The sequence below is a fragment of the Dermochelys coriacea genome, chromosome 3 (genome assembly GCF_009764565.3).
Source record: "Dermochelys coriacea isolate rDerCor1 chromosome 3, rDerCor1.pri.v4, whole genome shotgun sequence".
NCBI classification, from domain to species: domain Eukaryota; kingdom Metazoa; phylum Chordata; order Testudines; family Dermochelyidae; genus Dermochelys; species Dermochelys coriacea.
This window is the reverse complement of record NC_050070.1, coordinates 14,145,389-14,160,952: the sequence shown is the minus strand read 5'-3', so window position 1 is coordinate 14,160,952 and position 15,564 is coordinate 14,145,389. Positions and strand designations below refer to the sequence as shown.

Sequence of the window (15,564 nt, the reverse complement as noted above, 5' to 3'; positions counted from 1 at the left end):
TACTACTCCACTTGCTCCATCTAGTTAAAAAAAATGGCGGACTGGATTTTTCTATTCTGTTTATGTTCAGAAGGGTCTTTTGCATGAGATGAAGAGCAACAACACCAAACATGCTGAAAACTATTTCTCCTCTTCCCCTTTTTCTTCCTGTAAACATATGCTTACTGCTTGCTGACTTTTCCATTTCAGGTCTGCTGATGTTACTGGTAAACGCCCTCTTACAACGTCTGAGAAAGTATGTGTGCAATCAACAAAACAGTGAAGTTGACTATGTCCAAAAATTTGTCAAGTGTACAATACAAACAGACCGGCACAATTTGCCACTATATTCTCTCTCTATTACATTGCTCAATCTCGGGTGGCTGAACGCCACTTGTCCCTCTAAGAAGTTCTCGTTCCTGGGGAATAATTGAAATCCCCGATCCCCATCACGAATGGGGTTCAACGGGTTACCCGCACCTGTCGGCGTAGGGTAGACACACGCTGAGCCAGTCAGTGTAGCGCGCGTGCAGCCCCGGACATCTAAGGGCATCACAGACCATTACAGTAATCTTTAGGATTTATTTTTATAACAATAGCAGATTTTAAAATGTTCAGAGGGAAATGTGAGGCTAGTTTCTGGATTCCAGCTAATGTGTACACCGTGCAATTCAGGAGAGAGGGGTGCAAAGGTTCCTTCAAGCACACTGCAATATGAAGGTCACTGTGTGCAAGCTTGGTTCTCCCCAATGTACATTAGAATAATCTGAAGACTGCTCTGTGGCATCTCTGCGCCACCCTTTGGGATGATTCCCCTGGAGCCAGACAGGCTGTAGGACTAAGCAGGGCTGATGAAACAAGAGGATCAAACCAATGATTTTCCAGTTGATGGCTTCTCTTTCACTAGAATAACTGAAAAGTTAGTTTTGTTTTTTGTACTCCTACAAATACTTGTCTGTGTTTAATGTATTTTCAAGGCCACTTGTAGGACACTTTGGTTTGTTCCATTGATGGTAGTTTGGTAATTCATGATGGGGGCCTCTGGAGTTACTGTAATAGAAACAAGAATTTGTTAGTCTCTAAGGTGCCACAAGTACTCCTTTTCTTTTTTGCAAATACAGACTAACACGGCTGCTACTCTGAAACCTGTAATAGAAACCTGTAATAGAAACAATAACAAGGAAGTCAAGTGACTTGCCAAAGTTCCTGAGTGAGTGACTCACTCAGATTTAAAGCCCAAAGTCTGTTCAGATTCCTAGTCCTTTATGTCAATCATGTCACCAAACAGCTTTGTATTTTCTTATTGTCCTCTTTATACCTTAAACTGGCTGTTGATTTTTAGTACAGAACAGAGAGCTAGATCTTGAAACATGTGAAGAAAGATAAAAAGGAAGCTTGAAGGCTCAAAGAATTGGTAGTTGCTGCTGCTCTTTTATGTTCGAAATCACTTCCCTGAATACGGCCCAAATCGTGGCATCTGAAAGTTATCATCTGATGGCTTCTATGAAGGAATAGTGAAATAACTTGGTGATTTCTGTCTATCTACTAGTGAACAACTATCCACATTTATAAAAACAGCACAAATTATACCCTTGAAAGCAGTGTCTCATCAGTGTCCAAGGACTGAATTGTCATGGAGGCTGAACTAAACTCCCTTAGTCCAGTTTAGGGTTGAGAATCATGTCACTACCTCTAATTAGAGTGCTGAAATTCACCCTCTGAGGAGGGCTAGCAAAAGCCTATGCACCACTAAAGACCTCAGAATAGAATACGGGGCTTTATTCTCTGAGTTTGGCACCCTGGCACCTGTTGCACCATTAAATACACTTCAAGAAAATATATTGGCCTTAATAATGGCTTCCTAATAACTGAAAAATTAATTGAAATCCATCAACCTTCAAAATGAAGCTTACTTTTTCAGAATACAGTGCAGGGATTTAGTCATGCATTTAAAACACTGTGCCCCTACTAAACCTTTACCTACTAGTGTGCTATGATAATAGACCACATAATGTAATAGTTCTCTCAGTGCACTGTGTCTCTTTAACACCTATACAGTGCTGACTTGTAAAAACATTTTTAATATCTTTCCCTATTACATTAAAACTAGAATTTCTGGCAAAAGCTTTATTTGCTCATAAAAATGGTATATGAAAAAGCCTAAAATTAAAAACTGTGTTTACGTCTAACACTTGCGTGCCTTCAAAGTATACTGGAGTACTATGTACGGAATATACTAAAAGCTACTTATAGTATTGTATCTAAGTTCATAATAAGCTATTGTTGTACCTTTTTGGCACCGTGGAAGATTAAAAGAATTATTATTTTTGATACACGCATAAAAAACCCCAAGTTGTAAAAAGATGAACTATGATCTAATTTACCTTCATAATGAAAGCAAAAGCATAGTTTCCTAAAGCATTATTTTTGGCTCTGACCACTTTAAAGTTATGCAAACGTTAGCACTTAGCCTTTCTTAGCACCCTTCTTTAATGTAGTTTAAGAACTGTAATTATTGTTTCACAAATACAACCTTTTTGGTTTCCAGCCTTTTACCTATTTTGTTAAAATATTTTCTTTAAAATGTTTGCCGCAATTGTTTGTTGTGAAAAAACAGACTGTATTGATTGAGGTAACTGTTACTGTCACAGCAGAGTGAGTACTCCTTTAATCAAATTTATAATTTGCAGAAGTTACGAAAAGAAAGAGAGAGAGAGAGAAAAATAAATAGCCCTAAGGTGACTATTAACATACTCTAGTTAAGTCATTAAACCAGTAATTAAGTTTTAAAGTACTATTCCCCTGTATTTATTCTCAGATTTTAAAATATAGTTACAGTATATACTACTTTCTTTGTAACATGCAAAATTGTAAAATACACTTAGTTTTCATGAACTCATTTGCACTGCTATAATTAGGGTTATTTCAACACTTTTATTTTCAGGGATTCATAATTTTACTGTCATAAAAATTCTGAGGTCTCTTTTTTTTCTAATTTGAGAAAATTGGGCTTGCCTTTTTTTTTCTTAAAAGGCTAAATATGTGTGGGTGCTTCTTGTGCATTAAAATAGCTCAAAATAAAATGTTTTCAAACATTGACTAAGCGTATTTAATAATTTAAAGATAAAAAACTATTAATATACAGTAGCTTTGCACTCAGACTACAGCAAGTTCTGTTCCTAGTGCCCAACCTGAGTGCTCTAATTAGAGTAGGGATTAGGGAACTCCACAGGAAGATGGTGGGAAACAATCCTACATCTTCACCAGGGGTCAGGGCACTACTGATGCCACTCCACAGTTGTTACTGCAGCCTCAGCATGGGAATAGTCTTCTTAGCCCCTACACTACCTCCCACCCCCAAATACCATGTGGAGACAGAGGCAGTAGATCCACTTGCCCTGTCACTGGCTGTTCCACCCTAAAAAGTCACTGCACTGGAGACTGACTTTGCTCCCATTGAAGCCAATGGCAAAACTCCTATAGACTGCAGTGATGCATAGCTGAACCTGACGTTCCTAGGGAGCTGAGCTATACAGAGCTTGAAGTATATATCCTCTATGCAATTTCCTGAAATCCCCTTTCCCCACGCAACATGATCATATGGCACCTTAGAGACTAACAAATTTATTAGAGCATAAGCTTTCGTGAGCTACAGCTCACTTCATCGGAGTAGCTCACGAAAGCTTATGCTCTAATAAATTTGTTAGTCTCTAAGGTGCCACAAGTACTGCTTTTCTTTTTGCGAATACAGACTAACACGGCTGCTACTCTGAAACATGATAGGAATTCTACTGAAGCCAGAGCCCTCAGTCCCTAGGAAGGGAAGGAACTGAAATGTTGCATATTAATAGTAACTCTGACAGTCACGGCAGTTCATTACAATACAATTATAGCTTTGCACTCAGATATTATGGTTATATGAGTCAATTATATGCTGTTTAAAACTATAAATACATATTTTGTCCCCAGCCTGGACTATGTGGTGTATACTTTTAAAAAAAATGCCTAAATACATATTTACCTGAATGTGTTCCAGTTACTCAGGTAAATATGTATGTACCAGTTCAGAAGTAGTTATGGTCTCTTTGAATAAATAATTCATATTTTATAACCTTGTATGAAAGAATTATTCTCCTGTTTTGCCTTTTTTTTTTTTAAACTGAAGAAATTAAAATACAGAGCTTCGTTGTGCTTTCACTAAATTAAGGAGGTGCACCAATCAACGAAACCGAGAAAATTCAACTATGCAGCTCCTATTGTGTTGGTATGAACTAAGGACATTAAGCCAGATTTTGATCTTGCTTGCACTAGTGTAAACCCAGAATAATTCTGTTGAAATCAGTGAAGTTATTCTGGATTTCCTTGGGTGTAAATGAGACCTGAGTCTGGCCAAATGTCCTTCGTTTACACCATTATTTTGTTGGTAAGGAAGTAGAAGCCTTCATTTTAAATTATTTTTGTCACATATATATTTTCATTATCATTTGAAAGAAGATTTGTTTGTAGTTGACATGAATTAAGATTTTTTTGTGATTAGAAGAAGAATGTCGTAAGGATCATGCAAGTGTCTTAAACTATGGTATTTTCTGCACAGAGAAGAGTTACACTAAGATATCTTTTCAGTTACAGTAGTTCTCCAATTTTATGATATTTGAAAAGGCTGTGTTGCATTATTGTCCATGCCAAGGTCAGATTTTGAAACACTGATAAATGTATTGGCCCAAATTTACCCATAGGGTAACTCCATTGACTTGATTTGAGTTACACCAGGGATAAATGCAACCCATTCTTTTTATATTTTTACCCAGCCTCTTTATATTTTATGCTGGAAATATAAGTACCTTGTGTGCCCTCAGACTAATCAGAATAAGAAGCAGTTTTGCCTTTGCCAAAAAATAGAACGATCGTTTTTCACATTCTTACATTTTCCAGTTCAGTTTCAAGTAAGATTATGTTACTGTGACTTCTGAATTCCTGAAAACTCTCTGCTCTCTGTAGCTGTAAAGGCCCAAGTGAGCATTTCAAGGAAAAATCTGAAGCTTTTCATGCAGTATGTTTTGTGTTGTGCATACCAGATACAGTTAACGTTTTGTGTGCATGTGATTAGTGTGGAAAAAAATTAATGCAGTCCAGTATTATGATTTATGGACTGAATCCTTTGCCCACTGAACACTTGCCAAAATGAAAATCTTTTTTTTTCTCCTTTGGATATTAGAAACAGCTACTGTTTTTGTTGATCTTTTTAACTTCTGAATAGGTCTATTTCAAGACATAGCAGCATGGGAGCTCAGATTAATAATATACTTATTCAGCCAGTGATGTTGAGTGAAACCATTGCTAGCATGAGTATGAAGGATAGAATTTCTTCAAATTATTTTCAGGTGCATTAATGTATTTCTGAAAGTGGAGTATGGAGGCATTTTTGCATGAAAAGAAATGAGATTTATATTTTTTTGTATCATGTTGCAGGTGTACACATGAATTTTAATGTAATTGTATTCCTCCCACCAACTGAGAAAGACAGGGATGAAAGCAAACATCCTGTGATGAAATTCTCCTTACTGGAAAAATGTTTCCCAAGCTTGGGATAGGGAAGCAACTAGTCCAATGAGAACTCAATGTCCCCCCACCTGGTGTTCAAAGTGCCCCCAGCCTGATTCAAAGTCCATTGGATTCAGTGGAAGGAATCCCAGTGACTTCACTGGGTTTGGGATTAGGCCTCATTAGCCCAGCAACTTATTTATCAGTTTGCCATAGGTTTGGTGTCAACTCGTGTTATGCTGTCTATAAAATGGACTCTTTTGGGACTTGAAAGTGGACTCTTAGCCCAATTTTCTTGAAGCCACCCACATTGCTGTTGGTGTAAAGGGGGTTATTTATTATATGTTGTGTTAAAAGCTCTTCTCAAGAGACCTTTGATCCATGGACAGATGACTCAATTGACTTGGAGGTCTTGCTGGCCTGTAGAGGCACAACCTTTAGGCCACAATGATTACAATGTAGATAAAGGCAGTTCTTTCCCTTCGCACTCCCGTGGCAGCCATAATCTAAACCTATGCAATTGCTCAATTCTTTCTTTGTGTCCTTCATGTCTGAGTGAAAAAGAACATTCCTAGCATATGGATAAGATTGGTACTGTTGAAAGTGAAGGACTTTTCCCTAAAAATGTCTTCATGTATATTTATAGAATTAATGTTGGTATTGCCCAGAAATTCTCAGCAGGATCAGCCAGCTAGTCTGCCCCCTTTATAGGAAGAGCTTTGCTTTTTACTTGTCTGCATTAGAGGACTCATGTCTGTTCTCTAGACTGCACTAGAAAATGTTTTGAAGAAAAGAAATGGTAGAAATTACAATTGTATATGCTGAGAAACAAGAGGTTTTACTTTTAAACGCATAATTATGATTATTGAGATATGCCAAAAGCTTTTCAGTCTTTATATAATTTATGGCTGGAATTTTGGTTAACGGGAGTTGGATGACTGACTCCCTTAGGCACTTTTGAAAGTCCCAGCCTATATTTTTAAAATGATTTATATTTTCCAACGTGACAGGTTTCAGAGTAGCAGCCGTGTTAGTCTGTATTCGCAAAATGAAAAGGAGTACTTGTGGCACCTTAGAGACTAACAAATTTATTTGAGCATAAGCTTTCGTGAGCTACAGCTCTCAAATAAATTTGTTAGTCTCTAAGGTGCCACAAGTACTCCTTTTCATTTTCCAACATGTCATCACACAGTGTGTTTATCTGAACTTATTTTGAAACCTACTAAATACAACATATATTACAGAAGCAATAGTTGTACATTTCTTTGTTTTTATTAGTTGCAGCAAGCAGCTGAAGTTTCTCAGATGAGAGGAGCTCGAGTCATCTCTGCTGAAGATCTTCTGTTTTTGATGCGCAAAGATAAGGTACAGTAATAAGCTAGTCAATTTGTATTATGAACTGTAAGTTAGACAATGTGTATGTTAGCTTAATCTGTTTACTTTTAGTTTAAAGCAAGGGAGGCATCCTTATGAATAGCAATTTGTAAAAAAGGATAATGTCATTATAATTAGTTCAGTTTTAGTTTCTGGGATAACTTCAACTTATCGATAGATTTTTCACTTGATTGTTTTCACCTGCACTGGCAGAGTGATGGCAAGTTGACCTAGTAGGTTGTTTTTATCTCAAATAATAATTTAGACTATGATGAGCCTTAGCCTCTCTCTCCCTTCCACTTATATCATTATCAATCATTATAACATCCTTCCACTTACCTGAACTCTGGATCTTGATGTGACACTTGGCACAGCTCTGTCCTTTACCCTCTCTACATCTAGGATGTCAATAAATCATGTCTGTTTTTTTAATATTTCCCCAAATCATCTCTCTTCCTTCTTCCTCCCTCCCAAACAAGCTTCTAAAACCCTGGTTGATGTCCCATTCCTCTCTCATCTTGGATATTGCCACCCTCAAACTGTACACTCCAGTTAATCCTGCATGTTGCAACTAAAATCATCTTCAACTCTCATTATTACGAATTTGTCCTTCTTATTTCAATCCTTCTGCAGGCCTCTGATCTCGTTCTACATCAAATTTTACATTTCATCAATCAACATGTCTTACCGTATTTTGGCGTCCATCTTCCACAGCCAGCTGTGGTTTGCACTGTCACCAAACGTGAAATACCTTCTCTGATCCTGCTTGCCACTTCTCCTTCAAATCCCTCTCTTGATTAGTCTTCCACTGCTGACCTCCATTTCCTCCCCTTGATTTCCTCAAAATAAGAACATGTTATCTTATAAAAATAAACTACAATATTTAACAGACTCCTAGCCAATTCAACATTTATCCTAAAGTATCCTAAGGTCAGAAACTAACAAGATGTATATATGACCTTTTTTTTCTTCACAATCATGTCTCATTGTCTACTTAGATTGTAAGCTCTTTGCAAAATGGACCATCATTTCATTATTATACCGGGGCTACCAGCAACTCTGTTGTTAAAGTTGCCTTTTATAAGACTTCATTTTCAGTTGCTTATAACTTTGTCAAACTTTAACCATTTGGACTGAAATTTTTCTTGCCAAGGGTCTGTCTCAGGCTGAAATTTTGTGGAAAATTTCAACTAAAATGGTGTACACTTTTCTAAGAACTAAGCTAGGGACAAATACACTTTTTTGGCCATGTTAAAAATATTCCAGTGATCTTTGCTTTATGAGGCTCTAGTCCCTCCATGCTATGAAATATGAACTTGAAATTTGGCAAGAGTGTGGTCTGTGTGTCAAGAATGTGCTTTTTGCCATCCCCATGAAAATGCACCCAAATTAGGTCAAGTTATAAGCCTCTGAAAAATCAGTTTGCACATGCTCAGTAGAGACTTCCTAGAGTTTAACAGATAAAAATTCTAAGGATTCCATCTATAATGGGCATGCTCCAGCTGATGTGACTGAGCGTGACTTTCCATGCACTGGCAGCTCTGGGCTGGTGCAGACATGTTGGGGTGGGTACAAGAATTGAGACCAGGAAACCTGTCTCTCCTGTGCTTGCAATGCCCCCGTTGCTGATGCGCAGCATGGAAGAAGAAGCTGCCTGATATAAATACAGATGGGAGAAGAGCCAAAGCTGGCATGCGGGGGGAATGGAAGGGGAACAAATGGGAAAAGTTGCTCGGGGTAACCCATGACTGGGACTGGAAGATGGGGTTGGGGGTGGGAACTGGGACTGACTGGGCCAGGAGACTTGCATTGGGAGCAGGGGGTAGAGACTAAGACTGGCTGGGCAAGAAGACAGGAAATGGGAAGCAGTGTGACAGTGGGAAGATGGATCTGATGGTGTGGGGTGGGGAGACAGATCTGATGAGGAGCTAAGATGTGAGGGGACAACTGGGACTGGCTGAGCAAAGAGACTGGGAGAAAGAAGTGGGTGGAAGGAGGAGCTTGGATGCGAAGGCTGGGAATGAGACAGGGAAGGGAATAACTTAAGTGAGGGGGGAGGTATCGGGAGATGGAGGGAAGGGAGAAAGACACATTGGAGTTTCAGCCAGCATGCAGGAACTGGAACTGACTGATCAAGGAGACTGAAGACAAGGAGTTGTTTGGGGTGGGAAGGAACTGGAATGCCTAGGCAAAGAGACCAGGACTGAGAGCAAAAGTTGGAGGGACAGCTTGGCAAAGAAATGGTAAAGCGTGTTCTCCTCCAGAGCCTGAAATGGAACCCAAGATTCCTGAGTCTCACCATTCCTCTACTGTCAGCAAATATCTATGAAACCCACTGGCACAGTGTCTCATTCCCCTCTAGTAGAGGATGGCTAATTACTACTGCTGTCAGTTACTCAGTTGGCTCAAATGGCAGAGGTCTGTGTGGTGGATCTGCAGATTCCAACCCTGCTGATGATCCATGTGATGTCAGTATAATGCCACATGATGGATTTTCTATTTTTTAGTTTGCTTTTTAAGAAATTAGAAAGTTACACGCAAAAACTGCTAAAAGAATATTATTAAGGTTGCAAAGTCAAGCACTAAAAGTAAGGAAACTGAACAATGAAGAGAAAATAAAATATTGAGTAGCTGCTTTCAAGTAAGCTTTGTCCATCCTGTGCACTGAATTACACAGGTGTCCTATGGAAGAAATAGTATGTGGTCATGTAATTAAAGGTGCAATCCATACACCCCAAGGTCAAAATTAAGATTGCGTAGGCAACTGTAAATGTGGCATTTCCTAACTTTCAAGTGCTTGATATTTCAACTTAAATAATGTTATTTTAATATAATTTCCTGCCTGTCTGTCTCTCTCTTCTCTCCTCCCTCCCTTGCTGTGAGATGAAGGGCTCCTACTCTGTTTGGTGCCTGCACTGAGCTGAGGATGGGCAGCTGAGGCCATGTGCGAGGTCTGGGGTGGGGCAGTGTATGTTGTGATAAAGGGAGCCCTAGAATGGGGTCTCTGCTGCTGCTGTGGTGTGGGACTGGCCTTAAAATGTTCATATTCTGTTATTGTTTTGGTATGTTGCCAGAAATTGCCTGAGGAATGTAAGCAAGAGAAGGGAAATGGTGATTTTAAACAGTTTAATATCGCAGCCAAACCTGACTGGAATTTTATGGGACAAAGGAATGGCACAATTCTAGCCTCAGTGCTTTGTCCCTCCTGCATTTCATAGGCTTGCTGCAAACAATGGAGCTGCTAGAGCTTCTCAGAAAAAGACTATAAGAATACTTTGTAATGGAAAGTGTTGTGCAACCCAATATTTTGGTTGCCTTAGTTTCTTCTATTATAATAAGTAGACAAATTGAAAAATAAGGTATATATTTTTGACAATGAGGGTAATTAACCACTGGAACAATTTTCCAGGGGTTGTGGTGGATTCTCTATCACTGACCATTTTTAAATTGAGATTGGATGCTTTTCTAAAAGATGAACTCTAGAATTATTTTGGAGAAGTTCTGTGGCCTGAACTATACAGAAGGTCCGACTAGATGATTACAGAGGTCCCTTCTAGCCTTGGAATCTATGGATAAGTACTCTGGTCAACAAATGAAATAATTTGGACTAAAAATGTTGAAATCATTTTCATTCCCCAGGTTTACAAAAGTTTTCAAAATTCAACATTTTCTTTGATTTTTTTTTAATATTTTTCATTTTCCACCTTTTCCGTTTTTCCCCTTTTTTCTCTGTCCCCCTTTTTTTTTCTTTAATCACGACCCTTTTTTTTTCTTTTGTCACTAAATAAGGTAAGAAAGGAAAGGGAAAGGGAAAACAATAAACCAAAGAAACCCAAAAAGCTGAGAAACTGCGACAGTTTGTGTTTTCTGATTTTGTCAAAACACAAATTCTTGATAATTTTTAATTTTGAAAAATGGCCTATTTTTGACATATCATTTGAAAATTTTCACCTCTAATCATAGAGCATGATACGCACACAGTAGCTGTTAGGCTTCCAGGAGGGTGTTGGAGGAGGTTGGTTAATGTTCACTCAGAGCTCCTGGAACTGTGTGTTTATAGGCTAAATGTTCAAAAGTAAATGATGATTTTGGGTGCCCAACTTGAGATACCTTAAGCAGGCCTGATTTTCTGAAAGTGTTGAGAATCCACCTTCTGAAAATCAGCCCTTAGTGGTTTGGCACCAAAAATCCCCTGTCACTTTTGAAAATTTAGGCCCCAAAATAGAATTTTTATCACTGCACTATAATAAATCTGTAGAGGGCCCAAATTAGCAGCTGCTCATGTGGATGATTTCTTAAAGTCAATGGAATTTTCCATGCATTGAGCTGCTGGAAAATCAGAGATTCTGGATATATTTAGTAAATATTACATATTAACCGAATAATACTCTCTCTCTCTACGTACACACAGTGTGTGTTCTATAATGATTCCTATTCTGTAAAGCAACATTTTGTACACATTTTAATCATTATCAATGTACTTTTTTTTCCTCCCTTAGAAAAAGCTTAGAAGGCTGCTCAAATATATGTTCTTCCGAGACTACAAATCTAAAATTGTCAAAGGCATTGAAGAAGATGATCTCCTTGAAGGTAGAAAAACTTTGAGATACTTTTGCCTTTTTAAGGGAATAATCAAACTGTGCACTGTGTATTTCAACAGAAAATATATACCCCCATCTAAATAGTTTTTGATACTCAAAATATTGGCTTATTTGGCAAGTCCATTTAAGCTTGTGCTTTTCCATTCAGATTACTTCATAAAAGTTCCATATTTCCATTCACCATCCAAATGATAAGTGAGACTGTTTAATGTTAGAACTGTGTTGAACTAAGAAATTGGTGCTGATTAAAAGGCTAATTGATTTCAGTATGGGTAATTTAAATGCGGCAGCTACAGTGTGCAAGGGAGAGGTAATTGTCTTTGAAATTCATTTGAATGGACACTTGTTAATTTATTATCAAGGGTTTTTGACATATTTTACGAAGCAACTATAATCTTAGTCACTTACTACTGATATATGACCAGAACTTTCTTCCTATGTTGTTTGAAGTTTTAAGGAACCAATGTATAGTTTAAAGAATTGGAAACACTTTTTCTTCTCAATTTCATAAGCAAGTCACAGAATTTATAACAAATGGACATAACGTTTAATCTGAGTAGATTTTGGTTTCATCTTGGGCCGAATCTTCAGTTAGTAAATATCCATTTAACTCCACTGAAATCAGAGAAGCTATGCTGATTTACACTAGCTGAAGAGCTGGCCTCTCATGTGCAGATAGTAAGGTTGCAGATAGACCCGGTCAGAGGTAAATCTTTCTTACTTTTAATAGATACTTGAGGAGGGAGTCTCTTTCTGTTTTACACTTTGGCAAAACATTTGTAGCTTGTCATGCCAATAAAGTCTCACTAAATTGATTTGAATTAAGTAGTAAATTATAGTTTTCATATCTAAATCTTCTGTAAGTCATGAGCTTTTGAAAATGCCACTAAAAAGTAAGTTTCCTCTGAAAATTAAGAGTCAAGTTTTCAAAGGGGCTTTACAGTTGCAGCCATGAATTCTAAGCATACTGTATTTTACACATGCTGTATCCGTTGTACAAATTGTATGTGCAAATATAGTGCTAAAACTATAGAAGCCCCATTTGAAAAAAAATTTGACCATCATTTTTTGTGGTCTCATCTACTGTACTTGCTGAATTTTCAGTTTATAGCAAAATGAGGTTCCCAGCCTTCATATAGATATGACATCCTGTGCCAGGATTTCTTCATGGGCTACTTAGCAACTGGCTTGTTGTCTTCCTTCCCCTTTTTCTTGTTTGTTTCTTTACCGGGAGGGGATTGTCCTTTTGGTAAGTAGGGTGTGTGTCCAACTATCTCCGTAGTTGACAGTGGGATAAAACAGGCTCTAATTCTGCTCTAATGCCAATAGTTTAGTTAACTCTTTACCCATGGTCTTCTGGAGTTTGCTTGAGAGGTGACCTATCTTGTATCCTGTCCTAGCAGCAGAGTTGCATTTTGAGGTTTGTGTGATGATTGCTTTTAAGACATAAGGTCATTAAGATTGACTGATTGCCATGTATGCGTTTGGGAAGGAACTTTCTCCCCCGTGTTACATTGGCTGAGTGTATGCATGCACATGAGAGAGGAGTCACCTCCGCAGGAAGATTCTGTGCAGATCAGCTAGTAACAAGAAAGGGTTTTAAAGTGTTTGCTTATGATTGGCAGGGCAGAGGGTATATCAGTTATGGTTGAGCATAGGGCAATTTTGGCTCAGATGATGAGCAGGTAGTGCCCTGTTTGATATAGTTCACTTTCATAGAGCACTCTGGTTATGAAAGCCTGTAATGTTAGTAATTAATGTTGCAGTTTGATAAGTGGTTGTCATGGCCTCATTTTCCAAACTCAGACATTTGGGGTCAGGAGGAGCTAATGATGGTATGAGGATGGTGTGAAGATATAAGTAAAAGCAGGCCCTCACAACTGTGCACAGGTACAGAGCCTCCCATGAGCAAAAATGTTCTTTTCAAAAGGAGGTTTAAACTTGGTGACTAACAGAACATTTAGAATATATTTGTTATCAGAATGGGAAGCACTGTATTATTCAAACAGGTACTCACTTTTAATGTTATTAAAGTATGTCTTGCAGATGTAAAGAGTCACAGATGAATCAAAATAACAGACTTGTTTTTAATTTTGTTCACCTTTCTATAGACAAATTCAACAGTAGCAATGTCAACAAACGTCAGAAGCTGGCTCAAGACTTTCTCAACTCTATTGATCAGACTGGGGAGCTCTTGGCTATGTTTGAAGATGATGAGATTGATGATGTTAAACAAGAGCGGATGGAGGTAATTATTGTCCTTTCCCCCATTCGCATCCAATCCCAGAATAGAAAGAAAATGTGCAATAGATATCATACATCGTGTTGTTCTGATATATTTTTTTCTCACCACTTTTCAAATCATTGATGCCTTTCTAGATAGATGGTGTAAATATAATCTTATTTCCATGTTTCTTCCAAGAAGCAAATGTTTCTTAATATCCTGGGTATGCATGCTGAGAGGTAGGGGGATTAACTAGATGTAGTCATAGATCTTTCAATCCATCTCAGCTCTGTTTCTCTTGGATAGACAGCAAATTTTACTTCAAAATATTGCGGTTAGGATAGTGCCAGTTGTGAGGAAGTCTTTCTGATTACTCCTTTTATATGGGAAAATGTTTTTAAAGACTGTACAATCAGCTTCCTTTTTCCATGTTAGCATAGCTTAGAAATAAAGTGGAAAGTGTTCTGCTCCCACACCACACAGTCTTGAGCTTATCCTTCTCTCTTTAAGATCTGCTTCCTTTTCTATGTATACATTTAAAGTCTGTCTTCATTATTATTTCAGAAATCTGCCCTGAATGTCTTTACATTATATTATTTATAAGATCTCTGAAGTGTCTTGTTTGCTTTTTAAAAATAATTTACATATTTTCAGTGGTAGAGGTGGTGGTAGGGGTTTTTGTTGTTGTTGTTCTTTTCTTTGTGGTGAGCTGTCTGACATATTTAGCCATATTTGACAACTATGCCTTCTTGGTTCTTCTATCTGTTGGTGGATTTCCTAAGAAGCCTAGATAAGAAATAACTTGATTTTCATCCTTTGCTAGAATAGTGGTTTTCAGTCTTTCTTGTACTTGGACCTCCCATCCCAATTAGGCAGAATCTTGCCAGGATCTCCCACCATTTAGTAATATGGGGAGGGCTGGGTGGTTGTGACCCCCAGGTTGAGAAACCATGCCATAGAGCAATGGTTTCCAGCCTCTGTATCATGAGTGGTAATTTGGTCAAGTCATTTAAGATCTTCCCTCCCCAGCACTCAACCTGCATTTTAAGTTCCTTGGAGGAAGGACATTTCCTTTTATTGGTTCTTTACAGCACCATGCATGCTTTTGGCACAGTATACAAGTGGTAAGTAGTAATACTATATTAATGAGAGAGCAACTGTTCTGGGCCCTGGCCCACAACTGTTTGCTGCTTTACATTTACTTGTGCCAGTACAACCAACTTTTTAATCAGCTAAACTGTAGGAGTTGCTTGAAAAGTGTGAAGACACTTATCCTGGAGGAGCCCATTCCTACTTTCTAGATAATTCTTTTCTATCAGCCTGCTGGGGAATATGCTCACATGCCATAGGCTAAACTTTAGTATGACTTCATTTACCCTTTTTTCCCCCCTCATAAAAGTTCAGTTCATGAATCGTAGGGGATGCAATTAAATTCATAATAGAATTGATTCTCCTCTCGCGCTGGTTTTACAGTGGTCTACTTCCATTCGTTTCAATTAATTTACTCATGATTTGCACCAGCATAAGAAAAGAGCCATGCCCTATAACTTTTACAGTACGTTCACACTGATTGAAACACCATGAAGTGTGTAGTCAGTGTTTGTAATAGAACCAGAAATCTAGTTCATGATGCATGTTACTTCAAAGTGCTCAGAATTTTGCCCCCCTCCACACTTTTTTTTAATTTTATTTTTTGGAGTGGATCGGGAGAAATAAGCAATTGCAGAGAATGTATTCCATTCCTAAAAAGAAGAGTTGTTAGTATGTTAAGTAGTCTAGTGTATCACATTTTCTGTGTGTAGTAGATTATGATTAACCCATGCTAAGTTTTGGAGGAAGTCCAAT

The 15,564-nt window shown here is 38.0% G+C and overlaps 1 protein-coding gene across 1 annotated transcript in view; it reads left to right on the top strand.

The window, feature by feature from the left end:
- Positions 1 to 15,564, top strand: part of SUPT3H (SPT3 homolog, SAGA and STAGA complex component) — a 475,057-nt gene that overhangs the window by 335,457 nt on the left and 124,036 nt on the right. Inside the window, 3 exon segments of the mRNA XM_043510132.1 lie at positions 6,799 to 6,885; positions 11,394 to 11,484; positions 13,607 to 13,743. Coding sequence (XP_043366067.1) covers positions 6,799 to 6,885; positions 11,394 to 11,484; positions 13,607 to 13,743 — 315 coding nt within the window.